This window comes from Odocoileus virginianus, chromosome 33 (genome assembly GCF_023699985.2).
Source record: "Odocoileus virginianus isolate 20LAN1187 ecotype Illinois chromosome 33, Ovbor_1.2, whole genome shotgun sequence".
NCBI classification, from domain to species: domain Eukaryota; kingdom Metazoa; phylum Chordata; class Mammalia; order Artiodactyla; family Cervidae; genus Odocoileus; species Odocoileus virginianus.
Genome location: NC_069706.1, coordinates 27,655,264 through 27,676,229, shown reverse-complemented (window position 1 = coordinate 27,676,229; position 20,966 = coordinate 27,655,264). Strand labels below are relative to the sequence as shown.

At 39.3% G+C, this 20,966-nt stretch overlaps 1 protein-coding gene across 3 annotated transcripts in view; it reads right to left on the bottom strand.

Annotated features, from left to right (window-relative positions):
* CALN1 (calneuron 1) overlaps positions 1 to 20,966 on the bottom strand; it is a 497,807-nt gene that overhangs the window by 226,276 nt on the left and 250,565 nt on the right. For all 3 annotated transcript variants that reach the window (XM_070461280.1, XM_070461281.1, XM_070461283.1), the window contains exon 3: positions 19,850 to 19,993. In XM_070461280.1, the coding sequence (XP_070317381.1) occupies positions 19,850 to 19,993 (144 nt within the window). The remainder of the gene's footprint in view (positions 1 to 19,849; positions 19,994 to 20,966) is intronic.

The window sequence follows — 20,966 nt, the reverse complement described above, 5'->3', positions numbered from 1 at the left end:
GGACACAAACAGATGGAGAAATATACCGTGTTCATGGATTGGAAGAATCAATATTGTCAAAATGGCTATACTACCCAAAGCAATCTATAGATTCAATGCAATCCCTATCAAACTACCAACAGTATTTTTCACAGAACTAGAACAAATAATTTCACAATTTGTATGGAAATACAAAAAACCTCGAATAGCCAAAGTAATCCTGAGAAAGAAGAATGGAACTGGAGGAATCAATCTGCCTGACTTCAGACTCTACTACAAAGCCACAGTCATCAAGACAGTATGGTACTGGCACAAAGACAGAAATATAGATCAATGGAACAGAATAGAAAGCCCAGAGATAAATCCACGAACCTATGGTCACCTTATCTTCGACAAAGGAGGCAAGGATATACAATGGAAAAAAGACAACCTCTTTAACAAGTGGTGCTGGGAAAACTGGTCAACCACCTGTAAAAGAATGAAACTAGAACATTTTCTAACACCATGCACAAAAATAAACTCAAAATGGATTAAAGATCTAAATGTAAGACCAGAAACTATAAAACTCCTAGAGGAGAACATAGGCAAAACACTCTCCGACATAAATCACAGCAGGATCCTCTATGACCCACATCCCAGAATATTAGAAACAAAAGCAAAAATAAACAAATGGGACCTAATGAAACTTAAAAGCTTTTGCACAACAAAGGAAATTGAAAAAAAATAATTTTAAACTAAAAGCAGAAACCAATGAAATAAAAACAAACAGTAGAGAAAATTGTCAAGGTCAAAGTTAGTTTATAAAATGATTAAAAATTACTTTAAGAAAGTTTACGAGGAAAAAACAAAGTAAAAATAACTAACAATGTTAGGAATTAAAGGGTGGATCAGTGGTAAAAAATCCGCCTGCCAATACAGGAGACACAGGCAATGTGGGTTCAATCCCTGGGTCAAAAGGATCCCCTGGAGAAGGCAATGGTAACCCACTCCAGTATTCTTGCCTGAAAAATCCCATGCACAGAGGAGCCTGGCAGGCTACCATCCATGGGCCCGCAAAGAGTTGGATATAAGTGAGCAACAGAGTGTGCACGCACAGACATTAAAAAGATAATTAGAATATATTAAGAAACATCTGTGTCAATAAATTTGACAATTCACGAAAAGGAACAAACATCTTGAAACACAGAGGTGACAAAAATTAATGCAAGAAGAAACAGAAAATCTGAATAGCTCTATGACTTTGAAGAAAGTGTTTCATAATCAAAAAGCTTCTCACATAGAGATATGAATCAAAAATGATACAGCAAATATATCATTGTAAAATCAGTGTGACGAGTATATAGGTGCTCGTCACTGTACAAATTCATTCAACATTTCTGCATAATTGAAAAATTTTATCATATAAAAAATCCTTTCAACAAGGAAAATTCCAGGTCTAGAGAGCTTCAAATAAACACTTAAGGAAGCAAAATGCCAATTTTAAACAAACTCTTTCAGAACTTAAAAGAGAAAAAAATACTTTCCAACTCATTTTATAGGACCAGCATATACTTGATATCTTGGCAAAGAAAGTACAAGAAGATTATAGACCAATATGCCTCATAAACATAGAATCAAAAAGCCTTAGCAAAATATTAGCAAATCTAATTCAGAAATATCAGAAAAGGAAAATATATTATGAATCAATCTGGTATATGCTAGGAATATAGAGTTGGCTTAATGTGAAAATATATCAATGTAATTCCATATATTAGCAGAATATAAGAAAAAACATGATTGTTTTGATAGATGCAGAAAAAGAATTGAAAAATTCAATGCCTGTTCAAGATGAAAACTCAACAATCTGGATAGGGAAAAGGAAATCTGATAAAAGCATCAACAAAAAGCTTAATGGTGAAATATTTTCCCTAAGATCAAGAAAGAAATAAAAATGTCTCCTCTTATCACTTTAATCAATCCTAGCTGGTGTGGCAAGGCAAGAAAAGAAATACAGAAGACATAAAACTTAGATGGGAAGAATTAAAACTACTAGTCACGAACAACACCTTTGTGAATGTAAAAAAGCCCATGGAAGCTATTAAAAATTACTAGAACTAGCAAGACAACAGAATACAAATTCAATTTTAAAAGCCACTCTATTTCTACATACCAGAAGCAAACAAACTGAAAGTGAAATTTTGAAACAATACAATTTACAATGATATCAAAAATCATCAGTACCTAGGAATAAATCTAGGGTCTTCCTTGATGGCTCAGTCAGTAAAGAAACCGCTTGCAATACAAAAGACCCAGGTTTGATCCCTAGGTCAGGAAGATCCCCTGGAGAAGGGAATGGCAACCAACTCCAGTATTCTTGCCTGGAGAATCCCTTGGACAGAAGAGCCAGGTGAACTACAGTAGTCCAAGGAGTGGCAAAGAGTCACACATGACTGAGAGACTAACAGGAATAAATCTAACAAAAGATATGCAAGTCATTCAAAGCAAAACATATAGAATACCGTCAAGAGAAGTTCAATATGATCTAAAGATGTGGAGAGACAGATCCTTCTTATAGACTTACTGTTGTTAGTATATCTATTCTATTAAAATTCATCTACAGATTTAATACAATCAGTATCAAATCCCAGATAGCTCTGTTGACAAAACAGACAAGCTGATTTTAAAATCTGTGCAAAATGAAAAAGATCTAGAATAACCATAACAATTTTGGAAAAGATGAACAGTTTTAGGACCTATGTGATTTCAAGACTTGACATAAGGAACTTCCCTGGTGGTCCAGTGGTTAAGAGTCCAGTCTTTCAACACAGGGGGAGCAGATCTGATCCCTGATAGGGCAACTAAGATACCATGTACCCTTTGGCACGGCAAAAAAAAAGAGACAACATGAAACTAGAGAAATCGGGACAGTATGTTAGTGCAGAAAACAGAGCAAACAGATAAAGAGAGGAGAAGACAGATCCAGAAATAGACTGTCACATTTATGGTCAATCAATACCAAACCAAGGTTCCAAGTCAATTCAGTGACTTGGACAGAAAATTTGTTTTTAAAAAACAAATTGTGTTTAAAATAACCAAAAATTAGTACAGGGCAAACTGAACCGCAACTTCTACCACACTCCATACAAAAAAACGAATTTCACATGGATTGCAGACCTAAATTTAAAAGCTAGAATCATAAATCTTCTTGAAGAAAATGTAATGAAGTATTTTATAACATTATTGATGTAAGCAAAAGTTTTAGACAGGAATCAAAAAGCACTGAACATGAAAAAAGTGATAAACTGGATTTAATCAAAACAAAGTATCTGCTAATCAAAAGACTCTATCGAGAAATCAATATATAAACCACAGAGTAGGAAAATGTATTTCTCAAGGAACTAAAGACATTTTCTATATTTTATATTAGGGTATGAGTTATATAGCTGTCTAAACCCCTTAACTCACACACTCAAGAAACATGCATTTTAGATTATTTGAATTATGAATCAATTAAAAATTAGAAATCAGTTAGTAAAGGTGAAGTTGAAAAAGAAGCTGGAGAAAATAAAGAAAGAATACAGCAAAACTAAAAAACTACTAGCAGAAGTAAAATTCAAAATATAACCCCCCCCCCCCCCCCCCCCCCCGCCCCGGAAACTAAACTAATACCACTAAACAGTGATTCAGTTCTCTGAGAAAAAAAAAAATATATATATATATATATATATATATATTTATAAGGAAAATTATCCAGATGTCAAATTAAGAAAAAGAAAAGAAGTACTTATAAAACTAGAAATCACAAAGATGATGTATTTATAGATTAAAAGACATCAGAATATAAAGAATGACAAGTACACATTTACATTAACATTTTAAAACAAAAAGAAATGTGTGATTTTGGGGAACAAATAATCAAATTCACTAAAGAAAATGATAATTTGAATAATTAGTAAACATAATATAAACTAAATACTGATACAGAATACTCCCAAACTTTTGTTTACATATTTCACAGGAATATGTGTAAGAATATTGAGAAACAGTTATTTTATAATCGCTTCTAGTGCATAAAAAGATGGAAGTCTCCAATACCTTTATAAGTTCAGCAAAACCCTGATACAAAAACCTGCCAAATGGAAAGAAAAGGTAAAGGATCAATTACTTCTCATGGGTATACATACAAAAGCCTAAATAAAAGCCCAAAACAATAGTTAGTCAAACACAACAGGATGCTGTGACAGAAACTCATCTTGAAGAATCATGCCTGAACCATAGGAGATTTTTTAATGTTAGTAAATTCAATTGAATCATACATAGGATCAACAGGTGAAATAATAAAAGCTATATAATTACCTCAATAGATGTCAAAAAGTTACCTAATAGCCACAATTGCTTTAAAAGAGAAAAAGGTAAACCAAGAATAGGATATATTAGCTTAACATTATAACTAACATTCATATCAAACAGCAAGCAGTTCCATTTGCAAATTTAAGTTTAAACTCTGGGGCCTTTTCCATTAAAGTCAAAAACAAGAAAAAAATGTCTGAAATTATCGTTATTATTTGATCTAAAATTTCTAGCCACAGAAATTAGGCAAAAAAGAAAAACGCGATGGACCCACATAGCACAGACTCAGAAACTTCAGGGAGCATTTTTTTTTTTACAGGGATTCTAGGGATACTGGGCCAATCAGGGACACCTGCTTGGATTCTTCTTCTATTTTCCTAGGTTGCTAAGTACCGCCTATAATTCCCTTACACCACTTATTCTTTGCATAGCGCTAGAAGTGGATTTGCCTACTATCCTGTTCATCTCTGCTGAAGCCTAGTCCAACCTGATCCTGAGTCAGAATGAGGCGCTGGATCTGCCTCTGCTGGAAAACCAAGAGTTAGGCGCTGGATCTCCTCTACTGTGAAGGGATGCTGTGGCTCAAAAGTCACCAGCAGTTACTCAGAACTCAACAACTACCTCACCCTGAAATAGATGTGCCAAAGAATGTTGGAAAAGTATTCACTGTATTTCCTCAACAACATTGAGAAGATGTCTTATCAATCCAATTAGAAAATTGGCAAGAAAATAATCACAGAGATGAGAAGGCAGTGTCATAGAAACAAAAACCCAGTATAATTTTCAGCAGAAAACCTGAGTAGAAAAAAAATACACACATACACACACACACACACACACACACACACACACACATATATACATATACACACATACAAGAAATGCAGAAGACTGAAGAAAAAGAAGAAAAAACAAAAACTGTTGGAAGGGGAAATGCAGAGATCACCGTCCAGGATCTAAACTACCTAAGGCTAGAAAATTGAAAGTTGCCCAGTCATGTCCAAATCTCTGTGACCCTATGGACTATACAGTCCATGGAATTCTCCAGGCCAGAATATTGGAGTGGGTAGCCATTCCCTTCTCCAGGGGATCTTCCCAACCGAGGGATTGAACCCAGGTCTCCCACAGTGCAGGTGGATTCTTTACCAGCTAAGCCACAAGGGAACTCCAAGAATACTGGAGTGGGTAGCCTATCCCTTCTTCAGCAGCTCTTTCCAACCCAGGAATCGAACCGGGATCTCCTGCATTGCAGGTGGATTCTTTACCAACTGAGCTATCACGGAAGGCTAGAAAAAGAGACTGAAATCTGTGGAGCGAAAAGGGTGTAAAACAAAAAGGGTGAGAAAAAATATCTTCTAGGAAAAAACTTGAGAAAATGGAAAGAGTGACTCATTCCACAAGGATCCCTAACAGCAACAAAGCACCAACCTCTGTTAGCAACCATAACAGAGGGGAGTAAACAGATTGGTGAGGTGTTCATACTTCACAGATAATAACCACAACCTAAAAAAAGTAGATTTTTCACAATGAATAAACAGCAGGTTGGTCACGAACCTCTTGACAATATGTAAAACCAAAAATAATGGAGCACCGATTGTAGAACTTGAAAAGCAAAAGGCTGAAATCCAAGAATTCTATACCTAAAGCAACTTGTAATCTGTGCAGGTATCAAGAGAAAGATATTCTCAGATTTTAAACACTCAGCAGATTTCAAATTAAGGTAAACCTCCTCAAAAAAAAAATAACAATGAAATTTTAGAAAGTTTATGCAGGAACAAATGTATGTTAATTAAAATAAGAAGCAGAAAATGAGTTAAATATGGCTGTCTCTAAGCACTCAAACCAGTTAAATGTACAGGCAAAATAAGTGTTTCAAATATGATTATAAAATTGATAATATTCTTTAAATTGAAAATAATAAAAATTTTTTAAAAAAGAGGGAGGCATATTTGTAACGGCCATATATTGAAATTAAAAAAAGAATAGAAAAGAGAAAAAGTGAAAACAGTTAATTTCTCATCTTCCACAGGAGCAAATATTATCAATTTGTAACTGACGTTAGGAGTTAAATTCACAAAAATTTATGGCCATTACTAGAAAAATTGAAAGCAAGATATCTAACTTTCAAGCAACTGAGAGAGTACTATTTAAAAAAACAAAACAAAAGCACCCTTTCTATATGAAAAGGCAACCTACTGAATGGAAAAAAATACTTGGAAATCACATATTTGATAAGGGGTTAATTTTCCAAAATATATAGAGAGCTCATAAAAGTCAATCGCAAAAAAAAAAAAAAAAAAAGGAAGAAGAAAAGAAGTCTTATTTAAAAATGGACAGAGGATCTGCATAGACATTTTTCCAAAGAAGACACGCATTTTTCCAAAGATGGCCGACAGGGTCATGAAAAGATGCTCAAAATCACTAATTACCAGGGCAATACAAATCAATACCATAGTGAGATATCACTTTACACCGGTTTTAACGGCTATCATTAAAAAGATAAGAAATAAGAAGTGTTAGTGAGGGTTTCTCTTGTGGCTCAGATGGTAAAGAGTCTGCCTGCAGTGCGGGAGACCTGGGTTCAGTCCCTGGGTTGGGAAGATCCCCGGGAGGAGGGCATGGCAGCCCACTCCAGTATTCTTGCCTGGAGAATCCCCATGGACAGAGGAGCCTGGCGGGCTTCAGTCCATGGGGTCTCAAAGGGTCGGACACGACTGAGTGGCTAAGCACAGCACAGGGAGGGTGTGGAGAAAAGGAAACGCTTGTGCACTACTTGCGATAATGTAAAACTGGTGCGGCCACTAGGGAAGGCAGTATAGAAGTGCCTCAAAAAACAAAAATAGAAATATCATGTGATTCATCTGGATCCACTTCTGAGTATTTATCCGCAGAAAATGAAAACACTAACTCAGAAAGATACCTGCAATCCCTTTGTTTACTGCAGCATTGTTTAGAAGAGCCAAGATATGGAAACAAACTGTCCATCGACAGATGAATGGATAAAGAAAATGCAGTCTGCACACACACACACACACACACACACACACACACACACACACACACACAGGAATATTATTTAGCCATGAAAAAGAAAACCTTGCTATTTGTGACATCATGGATGGAACTTGAGGGCATCGGTGAAATAAGTCAGAGAAAGACAAATACCATATGATCTCATTCATATATGGAATCTTTAAAAACAAAAAAAAGTCAAGCTCATGAATACAGAGAACAGAGGTTCTCTGGTTGGTGGTTGCCAGAGGCAGGGGATGGGGAGGTGAAATGGGTGAAGGTAGTCAAAAGTTACAAACTTCCAATTATAAAAAAAACAAATCACTGGAATGTACTGTACAGCCTGGTGACTATGTGTGTGTGTGCTAAGTCACCTGAGTAGTGTCCAGCTGTTTGCCACCCTACGAAACGTAGCCTGCCAGGCTTCTCTGTCCAAGGGATTCTCTAGGCAAGAATAATGGACTGAGTTGCTGTTTCTTCCTCCAGGGGATTTTCCTGACCCAGGAATTGAACCCACCTCTCTTTATGTCTCCTGCATTGGCAGGTGGGTTCTTGACTACCAGTGCCACTGGGGAAGCCCCCATGGTGACTACAGTTAATAATAGTTCTGTATTGCATAACTGAAAGTTGCTAAGTATCTAAGAGAATAGATCTTAAAAGTTCTTATCAGGAGAAAAAATTCACTATGTACAGAGAATGGATGTTAACTAGACTTACTGTGGTGATCATTATGCAAAATAAATAAATATCAAATCATTACATTGTATAGCCAAAACTCAGTTGTATGTCAAATATCTTTCAATTTTAAAAAACCCACTGTAGTCAAAAAAAAGAAGACAAATTAAATACATTAATTTGCACATCAATTTAGTTCAGTCACGCCCGACTCTTTGCAACCCCATGAACTGCAGCACGCCAGGCCTCCCTGTCCATCACCAACTCCCAGAGCCTACCCAAACTCAGGTCCATTGAGTCAGTGATGCCATCCAACCATCTCATCCTCTGTTGCCCCCTTCTCCTCTTGCCCTCAATCTTTCTCAGCATCAGGGTCTTTTCAAATGAGTTAGCTCTTTGCATCAGGTGGCAAAAGTACTGGAGTGTCACCTTCAACATCAGTCCTTCCAATGAACACCCAGAACTGATCTCCTTTAGGATGGACTGGTTGGATCTCCTTGCAATCCAAGGGACTCTCAAGAGTCTTCTCCAACACCACAGTTCAAAACCATCAATTCTTCGGTGCTCAGCTTTCTTCAACATCCAACTCTCACATCCATACATGACTACTGGAAAAACCATAGCCTTAACTAGACAGATCTTTGTTGGCAAAGTAATGTCTCTGCTTTTTAATATGCTATCTAGTCTAAGTTGGTCACATGGTAACCAGCATAAAGCAAAATGATAGAAATTAAGACCCAGCTGAAAAGTTTGGAAATAAATGATAGGTTAAACTTTCTGACAAGAAGGCTTTCAGAATAATTATTATTTTTTTATTATTTTTTTTTTTCAGAAAAATTGAAACATAGTGGTACATATTGGTTTATACACCTAACAAAATCACACAGAAAGGGCATGAGTGCAGTATACCATGTTCCTGGAAGAAGTTCAATAACTGAGTATTCCCCAATGACCACACGTAACAATAAATGTTATGCAAACACAAGCGGAAAGGTTACATTGCAAAAATCAACAGAAAGCAAAAGCATAACTCAAAAGTGTTTCAAGAATATTTACATTGATAAGAGGTAAAATCCACTGTGAAGACAGACAGAGCATTGAAAATTAAAATGAAAGCTGTTGAAAGTAAACTGAGGAAGCAAGGTAACAGCAGTGGGAGATTTCAATACATGACAGTAACTTATCTTGGATAAAATAACTAAAAACAAAGGTGGAAGGGATATAGGTAATATGAAGATAACTTCTATGCATATATAAAGTCTTATACCATAGAGGCAACACCTTCATAAAAGTTCATCTTATTCTCACTTATAAGGAATATCCTAGTAAAGAGCAGGTGATATTAATTTTCCAATGTACAGCAAAAATAGAAGATTTAAATGTAAATTAGAAATTAAAAACCCTACTCACTTGGAAATTATAAAATACTTCTCTCAAAAAATTGTAGAAGAGCAGAGGAAGTTAAAAACTACAACAAAATATTATAAAGAAAACAATGGAACAATTAAAACTATCTATCAAGATTCTGAGATACTAGTAGTGTCTTCTCAGTGGAAAATTTATTGTCTTGGCTGCCTTAATTATTAAATAATGAAGAATTAAAATAAGTCATCTACCAAAGTTGCTAGAAATGTCAACAAATAAGTGGCACAGAAATAAAAACAGAAAATCAAAACATCTTATGATGAAAACTAAAGGAAATGAAGAACTGATTGTCACAGCAGTGAACAATGCCCACATCACACACTGGTCCATTTAGGTAGAATTGTGAACTCCCAAGTTGATAGTGACCAAGCTTGTCCATCAAGAGAGCAGGCAAGTGTAAGACAATAAGGACTGTTGGAGACTGTGGCATTTGCCCTTCCTAGAAAGGACAGCTACTCAACTTCACCAAATTATTGCAATGAAAGAATGCAAGTCCAGACTTGCCAAATTATCTGATATTTTTAAGAGGGAGAAATGCAGATTTTTAATATGATATTTTTTCTGCTTTATAAAATGACGTGTGAGCCAAATAAAACATGGCTAAGAGCTGAATTTGGCTGGTAGGCTATAAGTATGCAACTTCTGATTTAGACTACTTATTTCAGCTTGAATCAGTTTCAACAACTTATATTTTTCCAGAAATCTCCATTTCATGTAGACGTTCAAATGTATTTGCACAAAACTGCATCGCATATTCTTTTTTAAAAACTTCCATTTTTTTTCTCTTCTAGTTTAGTGATAACTCTCTTAATTCTTAATTAAATATTCTTTATTTGTCAATGTATTGCATTTTTCCCCCAAAAATCAGCTCTTGGATCTGTTTATTGAAAAAATTTTGGTTTTTCATTTAAAAATTTTCAAGTAGGTGGGATTCTTATTCAAACGTTTGTTATTATTTTTCAGTTTATTGCACTATAGTCAAAGAATGTGCCTATAATATTTGTCCTTTGGAATTTAATTAGGTTGTCTTTGTGGCCTAATACACAGCCATGTTTGTTAACCTTCCAGAATCATTTCAAAAGAAGAGTATTCTCTTTTCAAGGGAACAAAATTTATTGATATATTACATATATACACAGGCACACACTCACATACACACAGGTTCAGTGCCATTCAAATTTTGTTCCTAAGTTTTATCTACAGGATCAAGCTGAAAGGAATGTGTAAAACCTCTCATAATCATTTTTGCCCCTATTCATAATATTTCTAAAATTTTTTCCTGAGATAAAATTTTTGCAATAAATATTACATCCTAATGAAAAAAGAAAAGCCTAAAATCCTTACATCATCATTAGTGTTGTTCACCAAACATTTCCAGTTCATTCCATTCTAGTCCTGGAGTCAGATTTAATTTCCCAATAGCCCTTGATATGAGGCATGGCCACAGGACTTGCTGTAGCCAATGAGATGTGAACAGAAGTGACAGAAACTTTAAATAAGAGTCATCATGTAATTCACTCAGTCTCTTTCCCTTGCCACAGCTGTCATGGAAGCACAGACAGAAGCCTCCCTCTGCCAGGATTCCTGAGTGAGGATGACTAAGAGGAAACACCCAGCCAACCTTCAGTGGACACACAGCATGAGTGAGATGTTTTACTTTGTGATATTGAGCCACTGATATTCGGAGAGGATTATTTATTACTGCAGCATAACTTAGCCTGTCCTTACTGAAACAGATCAACAACAACAACAACAACAACAAAAATAGACAATCTGGAAAAGGAAAAAACAGAAAACTAATCAACATATTGAAAATACATAAAAAAAAAAAAAAAAGAAAATATATCATCTCACTTGTGAGTGAAAACTAAGTCCCCATTTTTTACCAACCACATTAGTAAAGATTTGTTAAATAATACTCAATACTGGTCAGGGTGTTCTGAGATAGGCATTTTCTTATATTCCTTTTAGTAAATTCTGTCTGAGTGAAATATTATTTATGTATAAAGGATTTCAGCAGGTTCTTCTCTTTCACATAAAACTCTCTCTCCTAGGAATTCAGCACAATCTCTGTTTTCACGATGACACAGTACATGGTACCAGGAGGAAACAAACTTTGCAACTGGGATTCTGAGATTGTCTTGCTTATCTATGATCTTAAATGAAGTAATGACTTTCTTCCTAACGAAAAATGGTATACTGTTATCTATGGCATGACCAGCATCATAATTAATTAAATGTCATCTGTGGTTTCTGGGGTAAAATAAGCATTGAAAGCAAGGCTTTCAAAGGCCTGTAGTTCCTAGGTTTGACCTTTATAGTAGCAATGATGACTACAGGGCTGTAGGGTGTAACGGCTGCTCTAACAAGCTCAGGCCTTGAAACTCTCAGCTAGGTTACAGTCAGAGAACTAGAGTGCTTCTAGGGTAAACCCCAAATCATCACTTACTTCTTACAACCTAAGGGAAGACCTCAAATTTAACTGGGTGGCCCATAGAATGATAATGAAATCACAGACTCATCAAGTCACTCAGGTGAAATTTAGGGTACTGGTTGGAAAGAAGTGGGACCTGAGACTTAGAATGGGGATTTCTGTGTGGATTCAGAAAATTGAATGATCAAGTCTCCCTGATGTCCACTCTGATATTTCTCTGAGGTCAGACAAGATCAGTCTGAAGAACTTGTGGATCATGAAGACTGGAAATAAACACAACTTCTGTGTTTGCCTTGAACAGAGATGCCCACTTTCAAGATCTATTCCTACCAAGTTTCACTGACTCTAAATCCATGGCTCCAATCAGATCAGCACATTCCAGGAGAAGTCTCAAGTCTGCCATGGGAGAGGAACACAGAGTCTCAAGATATTGCTAATTTGTATTGTTGTAAACCAGGGGTACCAGTGTAGCCATGAGTCCTAAGGTATTAAAATAAGAGAGACAGAATATAATACTGGATGCTCTTAATGAAATGGGTGCATGAACCAGAAATTCTGTTTTCATTATGTTGGATCGAGTGGCAGGAAATGGGTTGAACAGTTTAATCTTTAGCAGAAACTTAGGTTCATTGTGCACAACTGTCAATACAATTGAAACAGCAGAGTCTTCTTAGAAAAATGCAGAGGGAGGAGCTGCTTTGGGAGATAGGGATGTTGGAGTGGATTTGTCACAAATATCCACCATCACTACTTATCCCTAGAGGCCTGAAAGGACGCCCCTTTGCTAAAGCAACAAGAAACCCAAAGACACCATCTTCAGTTCATAAACTCCGCTCTAGAATCAGGCTTGACTCATTCAAGAATAACCTGGGGAGTGGCTGGAATTTATCATCCATCCAAAGCTGATGGCAGGAGACTATCTGGAACAGCAACTGATAACCAAAACACTCACATAGGTTTGAAATACCTACATGACATCGTGACTGAGTGTGTGTGCATGTGTGTCTGTGTCCTGTTAAGTCACTGCTTCAATGCCTCATTGTCAGCCTAAGTGACCTATATCCACTAAATCACAAAAAGAAAAACAACACATTGACAAGATATGTTGTCAAACAGTCGGACGTGACTGAGAGACTAAGCACACACACGCATAGTCTAAGGCGTACCGTCAGAAACAGGAAGCAACCCAATCGTGTTTCCTCGTTTGACAATCTCTCCCATGGAGTTCAGGCTAGATTCATGGAGCTCTTACTAGCAGTGTGACCTGGGCAAGTAACTTGAAACCTCTGTACTTCATTTTTCTCATCTATAAAATGAGAATCATATGAGTACCTATGACTCTTCTCATAACAGCTTATTAGTTAACTTATTAGTTAACTTCTTAACTTAAGTAAAGTGCCAGAATAGAAGTCTACAATGAAGACTCCACTGTGTTAGCTACTACTAATCATCACTCTAAGTTATTATTGGGAGCATGGTGAGCACTGCATAAGTAGTAGTTATCACTGTCATTACCTAGCTAAGATTTACCGTAATGAAGTCAAAATAAATTCAGCAGTAATTCCCTAACAGAATGAAATATGAAACAGTTTGATGCCAATCATGCTTATTCACAAATACAAACACAAAAAGAGAGAATTTCCTGTGACTGACCTTCACCAGGACTTTGTGAATTACTTCCAGCTTTTAAAGTTACACATCTTCCCCAAGGGTTAGTGGCAGGAGATTAAGGAAGGACTGCACTCCATGGAAAAGACTGTCAAACAAGAAATCATGGTTGGGTTGCTTCCTGTTTCTGACGGTATGCCTTAGACTCTGTGTGTGTGTGTGTGTGCGCGCGTTCAGTCATGTCGGACTCTTTTCAACTCCACAGACTGTAGCCCGACAGACTTCTCTGTCCATGGGATTTCCCAGGCAAGAATACTGGAGTGGGTTTCCATCTCCTTCTCCAGGCAATCTTCCCGACCCAGGGATTGAGCCTTCTCTCCTGTGTCTCCTGCACTGCAGGTGGATTCTTTACCTGCTGAGCCATCAGGAAAGCCCTTAGACTAGCACCTCTCAAACTCAACCATGCACATAAGTTCTTGTTAAAACGTAAGCTCTGAATCAGCAGGTCTCGGGTGGGCCTGAGGGTCAGCACTGCAAGTAAGCTCCCAGGATACGGTGATTCTGTGGGTCCCTGGACCACAGCTGGAGAAGGGAGGAAGCCAAGGCCCCAGCATACACAAGCATTGGGAAGGCCCCCACTTTCAAGCAGGACTGACTGACCAGTCCTGCTTCATCATATCTCCAGAGGAAATATATCCTTATTTGCTTTTCAGGCATTTACTCCCCCTCAGACCTTCTTGTTCATAAAAATACACAGGCTTGAAGATTTCCCTTCAGCCAAAAGTTTTCTTTTAACCAAAAGTCACCCAATGATGTTGATGGACACACTACTGTCCATAACCTGGCTAGATTGTTAAAGGATGAAGGTTCTTGTGCCTCACCCTGGGGATTCTGACTCGACGCATCTGTTTAGCATGTTTCCTTTTTTTCTTTTTTTCATGTGCACTCAAGTTCATGTACCTCTGCTTAATGCTAAAACCCCAGCTACTTCCACCAGATCATCCCCCTTCATGAAGTCTGTGGGTGAGCATCTTCCCTCACTACAGAAAGAAGTGTGAATATAGACGATGGAATATTACTCAGCCATAAAAAGAATGAAGTAATGCCATTTGCAGCAACATGGATGGACCTAGAGATTATCATACTAAGTGAAGTTAAGTCAGACAGAGAAAGACAAATATTATATGATATCACTTAGATGTGGAATCTAAAGAAATGATACCAATGAACTTATTCACAAAACAAAAACACATTCACGGCCATCAAAAGCAAACTTAAGAGTTACCAAAGGGGAAAGGGTGGGGGAAGGATGAATTAGAAGCCTAGGATTAACATATACACACTGCTATGTATAAAATAGGTAAACAGCAAGGTCTTACTGTTTAGCACAGGAAAATATATCAATATCTTGTTATAACCTATAATGGAAAAGAATTTTAAAAGGAATAGCTGTATGTGAATGTATAACTGAATCACTTTGCTGTGCACTTGAAACTAAATGCAACATTGCAAATCAACTATACTTCAACACAAAGAGAGAAAGAGAGAAGAAAGAAAGAAAAACAAGAGACACAAAAAAGAAAGGAAGGAATCATGTATTTGAAATCACAAAATAGACCTAGGCCTGTTCCAGAGCATCCACATGAGTACACTGACATGTTTGAATGTGAAGTGGAAATGAGCTGTACTGGGAATTAAGCATAGACTTTTCTGTCTTCTAGAAGATCACAAATGAAAATAGGAAAGTCATAATCATATGACTGATCAGCAAAGTGTCAACACATGTAATGAATGGGTAGGCAAAGAGGGAAGATACAGACACACAGGCTAACAATGCGGACCCTGCCAACTCTTTCATGTGACTCTGGCCATAATTTCATTCTTTGCAGCTCAGTGGTTTGCCTCAAAATGAAGCAAAAAGGCATCTTGCCAACTATAAAGTTAAGCAAATTCACACATAATGGACACCAGAAAAATCTTTTCTAAATGGGACAAAGCTGAATCATACTCACCATCCAGACAGTGGTGAACCTAAAAAAAAAAAAAGAAAAACAAACACAAAAAACCCTATAAACCTGCTGAGGGATAAGAATTCATTTCAAAACTCCAAATTTGTTAGAATTTCATAAGATTCTGCACCTTTGAGGCACAGAAGGAAAATTAAGAATGCAGAGGGCAAGGGCTGCATTTGTTTTGTTCCTTGAGTGCAGGAGAGGTGGAGACAGCTGGGAAAGGAAGATTGCATTAAGAAATATGAGCGGGGACCCAGGCATAAACCATGGGCTTCTGAAAGCATCTCCTGGCTTGATGGTTTCAGGAAACTACTTACAAAGCTGGCTGGGTTCACTCCAGATGCCCACAGTGGTGTAGTTGGTGAAACCATTACGATGCAGAAAAGAGTCAAAAATGTCCCTTTGGTCTTAAAGATACCAACCCCCTTTTCCCCAGAGGACAGTACAGGTGGCTCCGAGGGGCCCCAGGAACTGTTGTGGGAACCGCAGAGCTAATGAGAGCAGCAGGGGCATGGCAGAGCCCACAGTCACTTTCTCAACTTGCTTCTATAAAAGATTTAAGCTTTGGAGACGCTTTTGTAAGGTGACTATTTTATCATTTCTAAGGACGGTACATAACTGGTACTGCAATGCGCTGGAGAGAAATGGATTTCCCGATGCAAGGATTGCCTTAGGTCACTGAGCTTAAATGTTTCTAGAAAGCTGAGGAAGAGAGCCTCAGACTTCCAGAATCTGGGCTGAAGGTGAGAGGCTGGCAAAAGCATCTGGGAAACATGAGTCCTAGTCCCCAACTGATGTCAGGTCAGAAGCCACCTCAGCTGCAGAGGCTGAAAGAACCTTTGCAGCCATAAAGGAAGCACTGGGCAACTGGGCAGGAATTTGGGTTTTCTGTTTATTTAACTCGGGGCAGTTCAGCCTATGCAGTGTACACACACACAGGGTCAGTCCCAGCTCTTAAGTCAAATAGGCTATGGTCAGGAGAGCAATTCCAGACACTGCTACTGCCTGCCTTCCATTCTGCCCTCTGGAAAACCGGCTCCCCACAACACACACACACTGGAACTGTCTGGCTCCCACAGGCTCTGTGTCCAGGAAACCAACGAGCTCCCTAATCCAGGGAGATTACTGCTACACACAGAGTCGGCAAAGCACCCCACTCCCCGGGAACCACCTAATGAAAGCCTCATGGAGAGACTAAGGTTGTACAGACTTGGTCTAATTCCATCTGGGCCTCGTGCCGAAGGTATGACCTCACCAGCAGACAAACCGGCAGGGACCCCAGAGAGAATGGATCGGTGTGTGGGCCAGACCAGCCTCAAATCACAGCCAGCTGGGATGCACGGAGGCACTGCCATCTCTCCTGATGCCCTTGGATCCCAGGACCAGGGTCTGTCAGGAGGCACGGTCATCTTACAGAGAAGAATCCTAAGTTCTGGCCCAAAACCTTTGTGTGAGTGTGTGTGCGTGTGCGCGCATGCGGCATTATCCTCACAAAAATCTCTGCCGTTCCACAAGTTTCACACCAAAGAGAAGCTTAATTAGGTAGGGCCAAACGTCTGCAGAGAATCTCCAGTTACAGAAGCTGGGAGGAAGGATATAATTAGAACCTGACTTTAAAAAAAAAAACAAAAAAAACAGAATAGCTCAAAAGACCCCACTAAGAAAGGGACACTGAAAAACAGTCAATCCATGCATATGCAGAACTCAGAACCCAGAAATTTCACTTACCAGTGTCACTGACAAATCACATAAAGACGTTTCAGCCTCAGCCTGGGTATTTTTCCCTTAGCTCTTTTCATACTTAAGCATTTATTACATCGCAAAAGGCAATTCTTTTTGCCTGCACTGCTGCATTGTCTTCATTTGTTGTGTACTGATTCTTTTGTAGGCAACAAAATAAAAGTTTGAGGAAGCTGCATTTCAGATATATATGATTATGGCTGATTTGCATTGTTGTATGGCAGAAATTTTTTAAAAAACAAAAATTAATATATTTAAATAAATGAAGAAAAGTAAATAACTGTGCTTTCACCTGATGGGGTCACCATGAAAAAGCGGATGATTTAGGCTTCTGTTAAAGGAACTAATAGAAATTCTCTATACGCTTTGCTTGGAAGTCATGCCCTTGGCATTGGTCACTAAGGATGATGTTGCAAATGAATGGCTGAAATCGGGCATCTCTTAAGCTTCATCCCATTGGCTGCTTGAGTCCTAATGGGCTCCTGGAACAGCACCATCACCCGAGGGCCCCAGGGGACTCCAAGCCCTCCTGCAATCAAGGAGGATTTGCAATAATGTAAAAATTCCCCATGAGCCGGGGTCTGATGAGTGAATAGACAGGGAGCAAAGATGTACTTGGATGAAGACCCACAAAACTTCCATGGAAGTAACTCTCCCATGATAGCCCCCAGCTCATTTTGACTAAATGTTGCTAAGTCCATTTGCTTTTAGTCCATTTGACCATGTTTTATTTTGTTACGCTATGAGAGGAGACTCAAAGGCATTAAAAAAAAAAAAAAAAAAAACCTTCTTAATTCTACAAAGAGGGTAGGTTAAGATTTCTATTATTTTAAGGAAGAAACTCTTTTTTTCTGGAAGTGTTTCTCTGAAATGATGATGGGAATCCAGGGAAGAGATTTTGCTATACAACATGTGCTTTGCTCCAGTTTTTCAGAAATATTGGGTTAGCCAAAAGTTCATCTGGGTTTTCCCATAGGATGATGAAGAAAACCCAAAAGAATTTTTTGGCCAACCCAGTACCTCTAACTACAAAGCAAGGTCGCATCAGGCCTGCAAAGACCCAGAGAGTCACAATCAATCAGAGACATAAGGACAGGGCCAGCACTCCACGTACTACTGAACATCCCTGATAGAACATCTCTTTCCTGAACCAGAAGATAAATGCCACAGCTGCCCTTGGTGGTTGGCACTGGGGTCCAGTCACCATACGGTCACCATTAAATTATCATCTTTCCAACAAGCCTGGCAAGACAACAGGACACAGCTCTGTTCAGCTAGTCTGCAGGCCAAGCAAACCTCCCCCTACCAGGGTCTTCATCTGTCTCTCCCAAAAGACCCCCTGCCCCCATCCTCTGTTTCCTTTTACTTGGTCTTTCTAGAGGGGGAGGGTGTGTGTTGAAAAAACCAAATTAGGGGACTTTCCTGGCAGTCCGGCTGTTAAGACTTCACCTTCCAATGCAAGGGATGCAGGTTCAATCTCTGGCTGGGGAGCTAAGATCCCACATGACTTGTAACCAAAAACCCAAAACATAAAACAGAAGCAATATGATAACAAATTCAATAAAGATTTTTTAAACATGGTCCGCATTAAAAAAAAAAAAAAAACTAAAATAAGAAAGCTTCTTTCTGGACCTTTGGCCAAGGCAGGAAGGTCACAGCCAGTTTGGGATAAACTCCTAGGGTTTTAGAGCAGGAAAGAATCTTAAGGATCAGTAAATGCAGTCGTTTTCCAGAATTGTTTAAGGATAGTGAAACACTTTCCCCCATTGAGACTGTATGTAGAAACCAGTATGTAAAACAGAGAGAAAAGAAGCTGTTATAGCCAAAAAATGGAATGTGATTTGGCAATAAAATGCAAAGAAATAGTGATACATGCTACACTACGGATGAACCTTTCAAATATTATGGTAAGTGAAGGAAGTCAGTCACAAAGGACCGTGTATCCCATGATCCAGAAGAGCTAAGCCCATAGAGACAGAAAGTTGATTAGTGGTTGTCCAGGACTTGGTGGGGGATAGAGGGATAGCTTGGAGAATTCCATGGACAGAGGAGCCTGGTGGGCGACAGTCCATGGGGTCACCAAGAGTTGGACACGACTGAGCAACTAACATTTTCACTTTCAGAGGGAATGCAGGTGATAAATAAGAGGTACAGGGTTTCTTTTAGGGTGATGAAAATGTTATAAAATTGATAATGCTATTGGTTGCGCAAACCTGTGATACACACAAAGCCACTGAATTACACAGGTTGCACAGGTGAATCTTAGGGTGTGTGGATGCTGTCTCAACAAAGCTGTTTTGAAAATGAAACAGAATCATTCTCACTGCTCCACCAGCCAGGCCTCTCCGCCCGCCGCCCCCCCCCCCCCCCCAGCTCCCTCTAGTGGCCCCAGAGCCACCTCTGCAGACCCCTGGAGGTCTGTGCAATGTGGTTTGAAAAACCCAGACCTGGTTCAAGTTTCCAAGTTGCCTGGTCCAAGTTGCCTGAAATGTAAGCCAGGACATGAATCCAAGTTTTTTGACTCCAAGTCTTTTGACTCTTTTGAAAGGCCCTTCAAACGCAAGATCTCTGATGAGTCCTGGCTCATCCCAGGGGATGGGGTGGGGGGTGGGGATGCTGTGGGCCCCAGTCTTACCGTCCATGTCCAGGCGCTGCATGATGATGGCCAGCTCCACCTCGCTCGGCATGTACCCCAGGGAGCGCATGGCCATGCCCAGCTCCTGCTTGGAGATGAAGCCATTCCCATCTCGGTCCAGAACCCGGAAGGCCTCTCGGATCTCTACAACAGGAAAGCAGAGAAAGTCCAATGGTCACAAAGCGTGGTTGACTGCAGGGGTCCCCAGCCCCTGGTAGGAACTGGGCTGCACAACTGGACGTGAGCGGTGGGCTAGCAAGTGAAGTTTTATCTGTTGCTCCACATCCCTCATGTTACCACCTGAACCATACCTGCCCCCCACCCCACCATCCATGGAAAAACTGTCTTCTGTTGTCAAAAAGACTGGGGGCCACTGCTCTACTGCATTGAAATGATTGGCAACTGTCTGCAGAAAACTCCTAATTACTTTACAAAGAGTGATGTGTCAAAACCCTTTAACGCCACCCCCCCCCCCAAAAAAAAAGGTGGACAAAAGAGGAAGAAAAAAAGAAAGAAAAGAGAATGGGAGGAAAAGAGAGGGAGGGAAGGGGATTAAAAAAAAAACAAAACACCAAAAACAGAAAAACAGCTTTGGAAGGAGGAGATAACTAGTTCTGAGCAGCTAACACAACATAGCGTTGTGTTAGTCACTCAGTCGTGTCTGACTCTTTGCGACCCCATGGACTGTAGCCCGCCAGGCTCCTCTGTTCATGGAATTCTCCAGGCAAGAATACTGGAGTGGGTTGCCATTCCCTTCTCCGAGGGATCTTCCAACTCAGGGATCAAACCTGGGTCTACTGAATTGCAGGCAGATTCTTTGCCATCTGAGTCACCAGGGACACCCACACAAAGTGGGGGTGCACAGTTAGATAGTGGTCCCAGCTGGGAATCACATTAGCCATGGACACTTCCCAGTAAGGCTGAGGTTTTGCTTTCAGCAGGGAGAAGACAGGAAGGCAGCGACCTCTCAGCTTGGGCTAGGGAGGGAAGGAGAATGAGAGTCCCCCTTGTGGATGTACATTCAGCTCCCTGCTGCCACAGAGCTGTGCAGAAAGCTTTCTCAACCTCCTAGGAGGACAGGAGTTAAGTATCCTGCTGTTTTTACTTCATTCCTCTA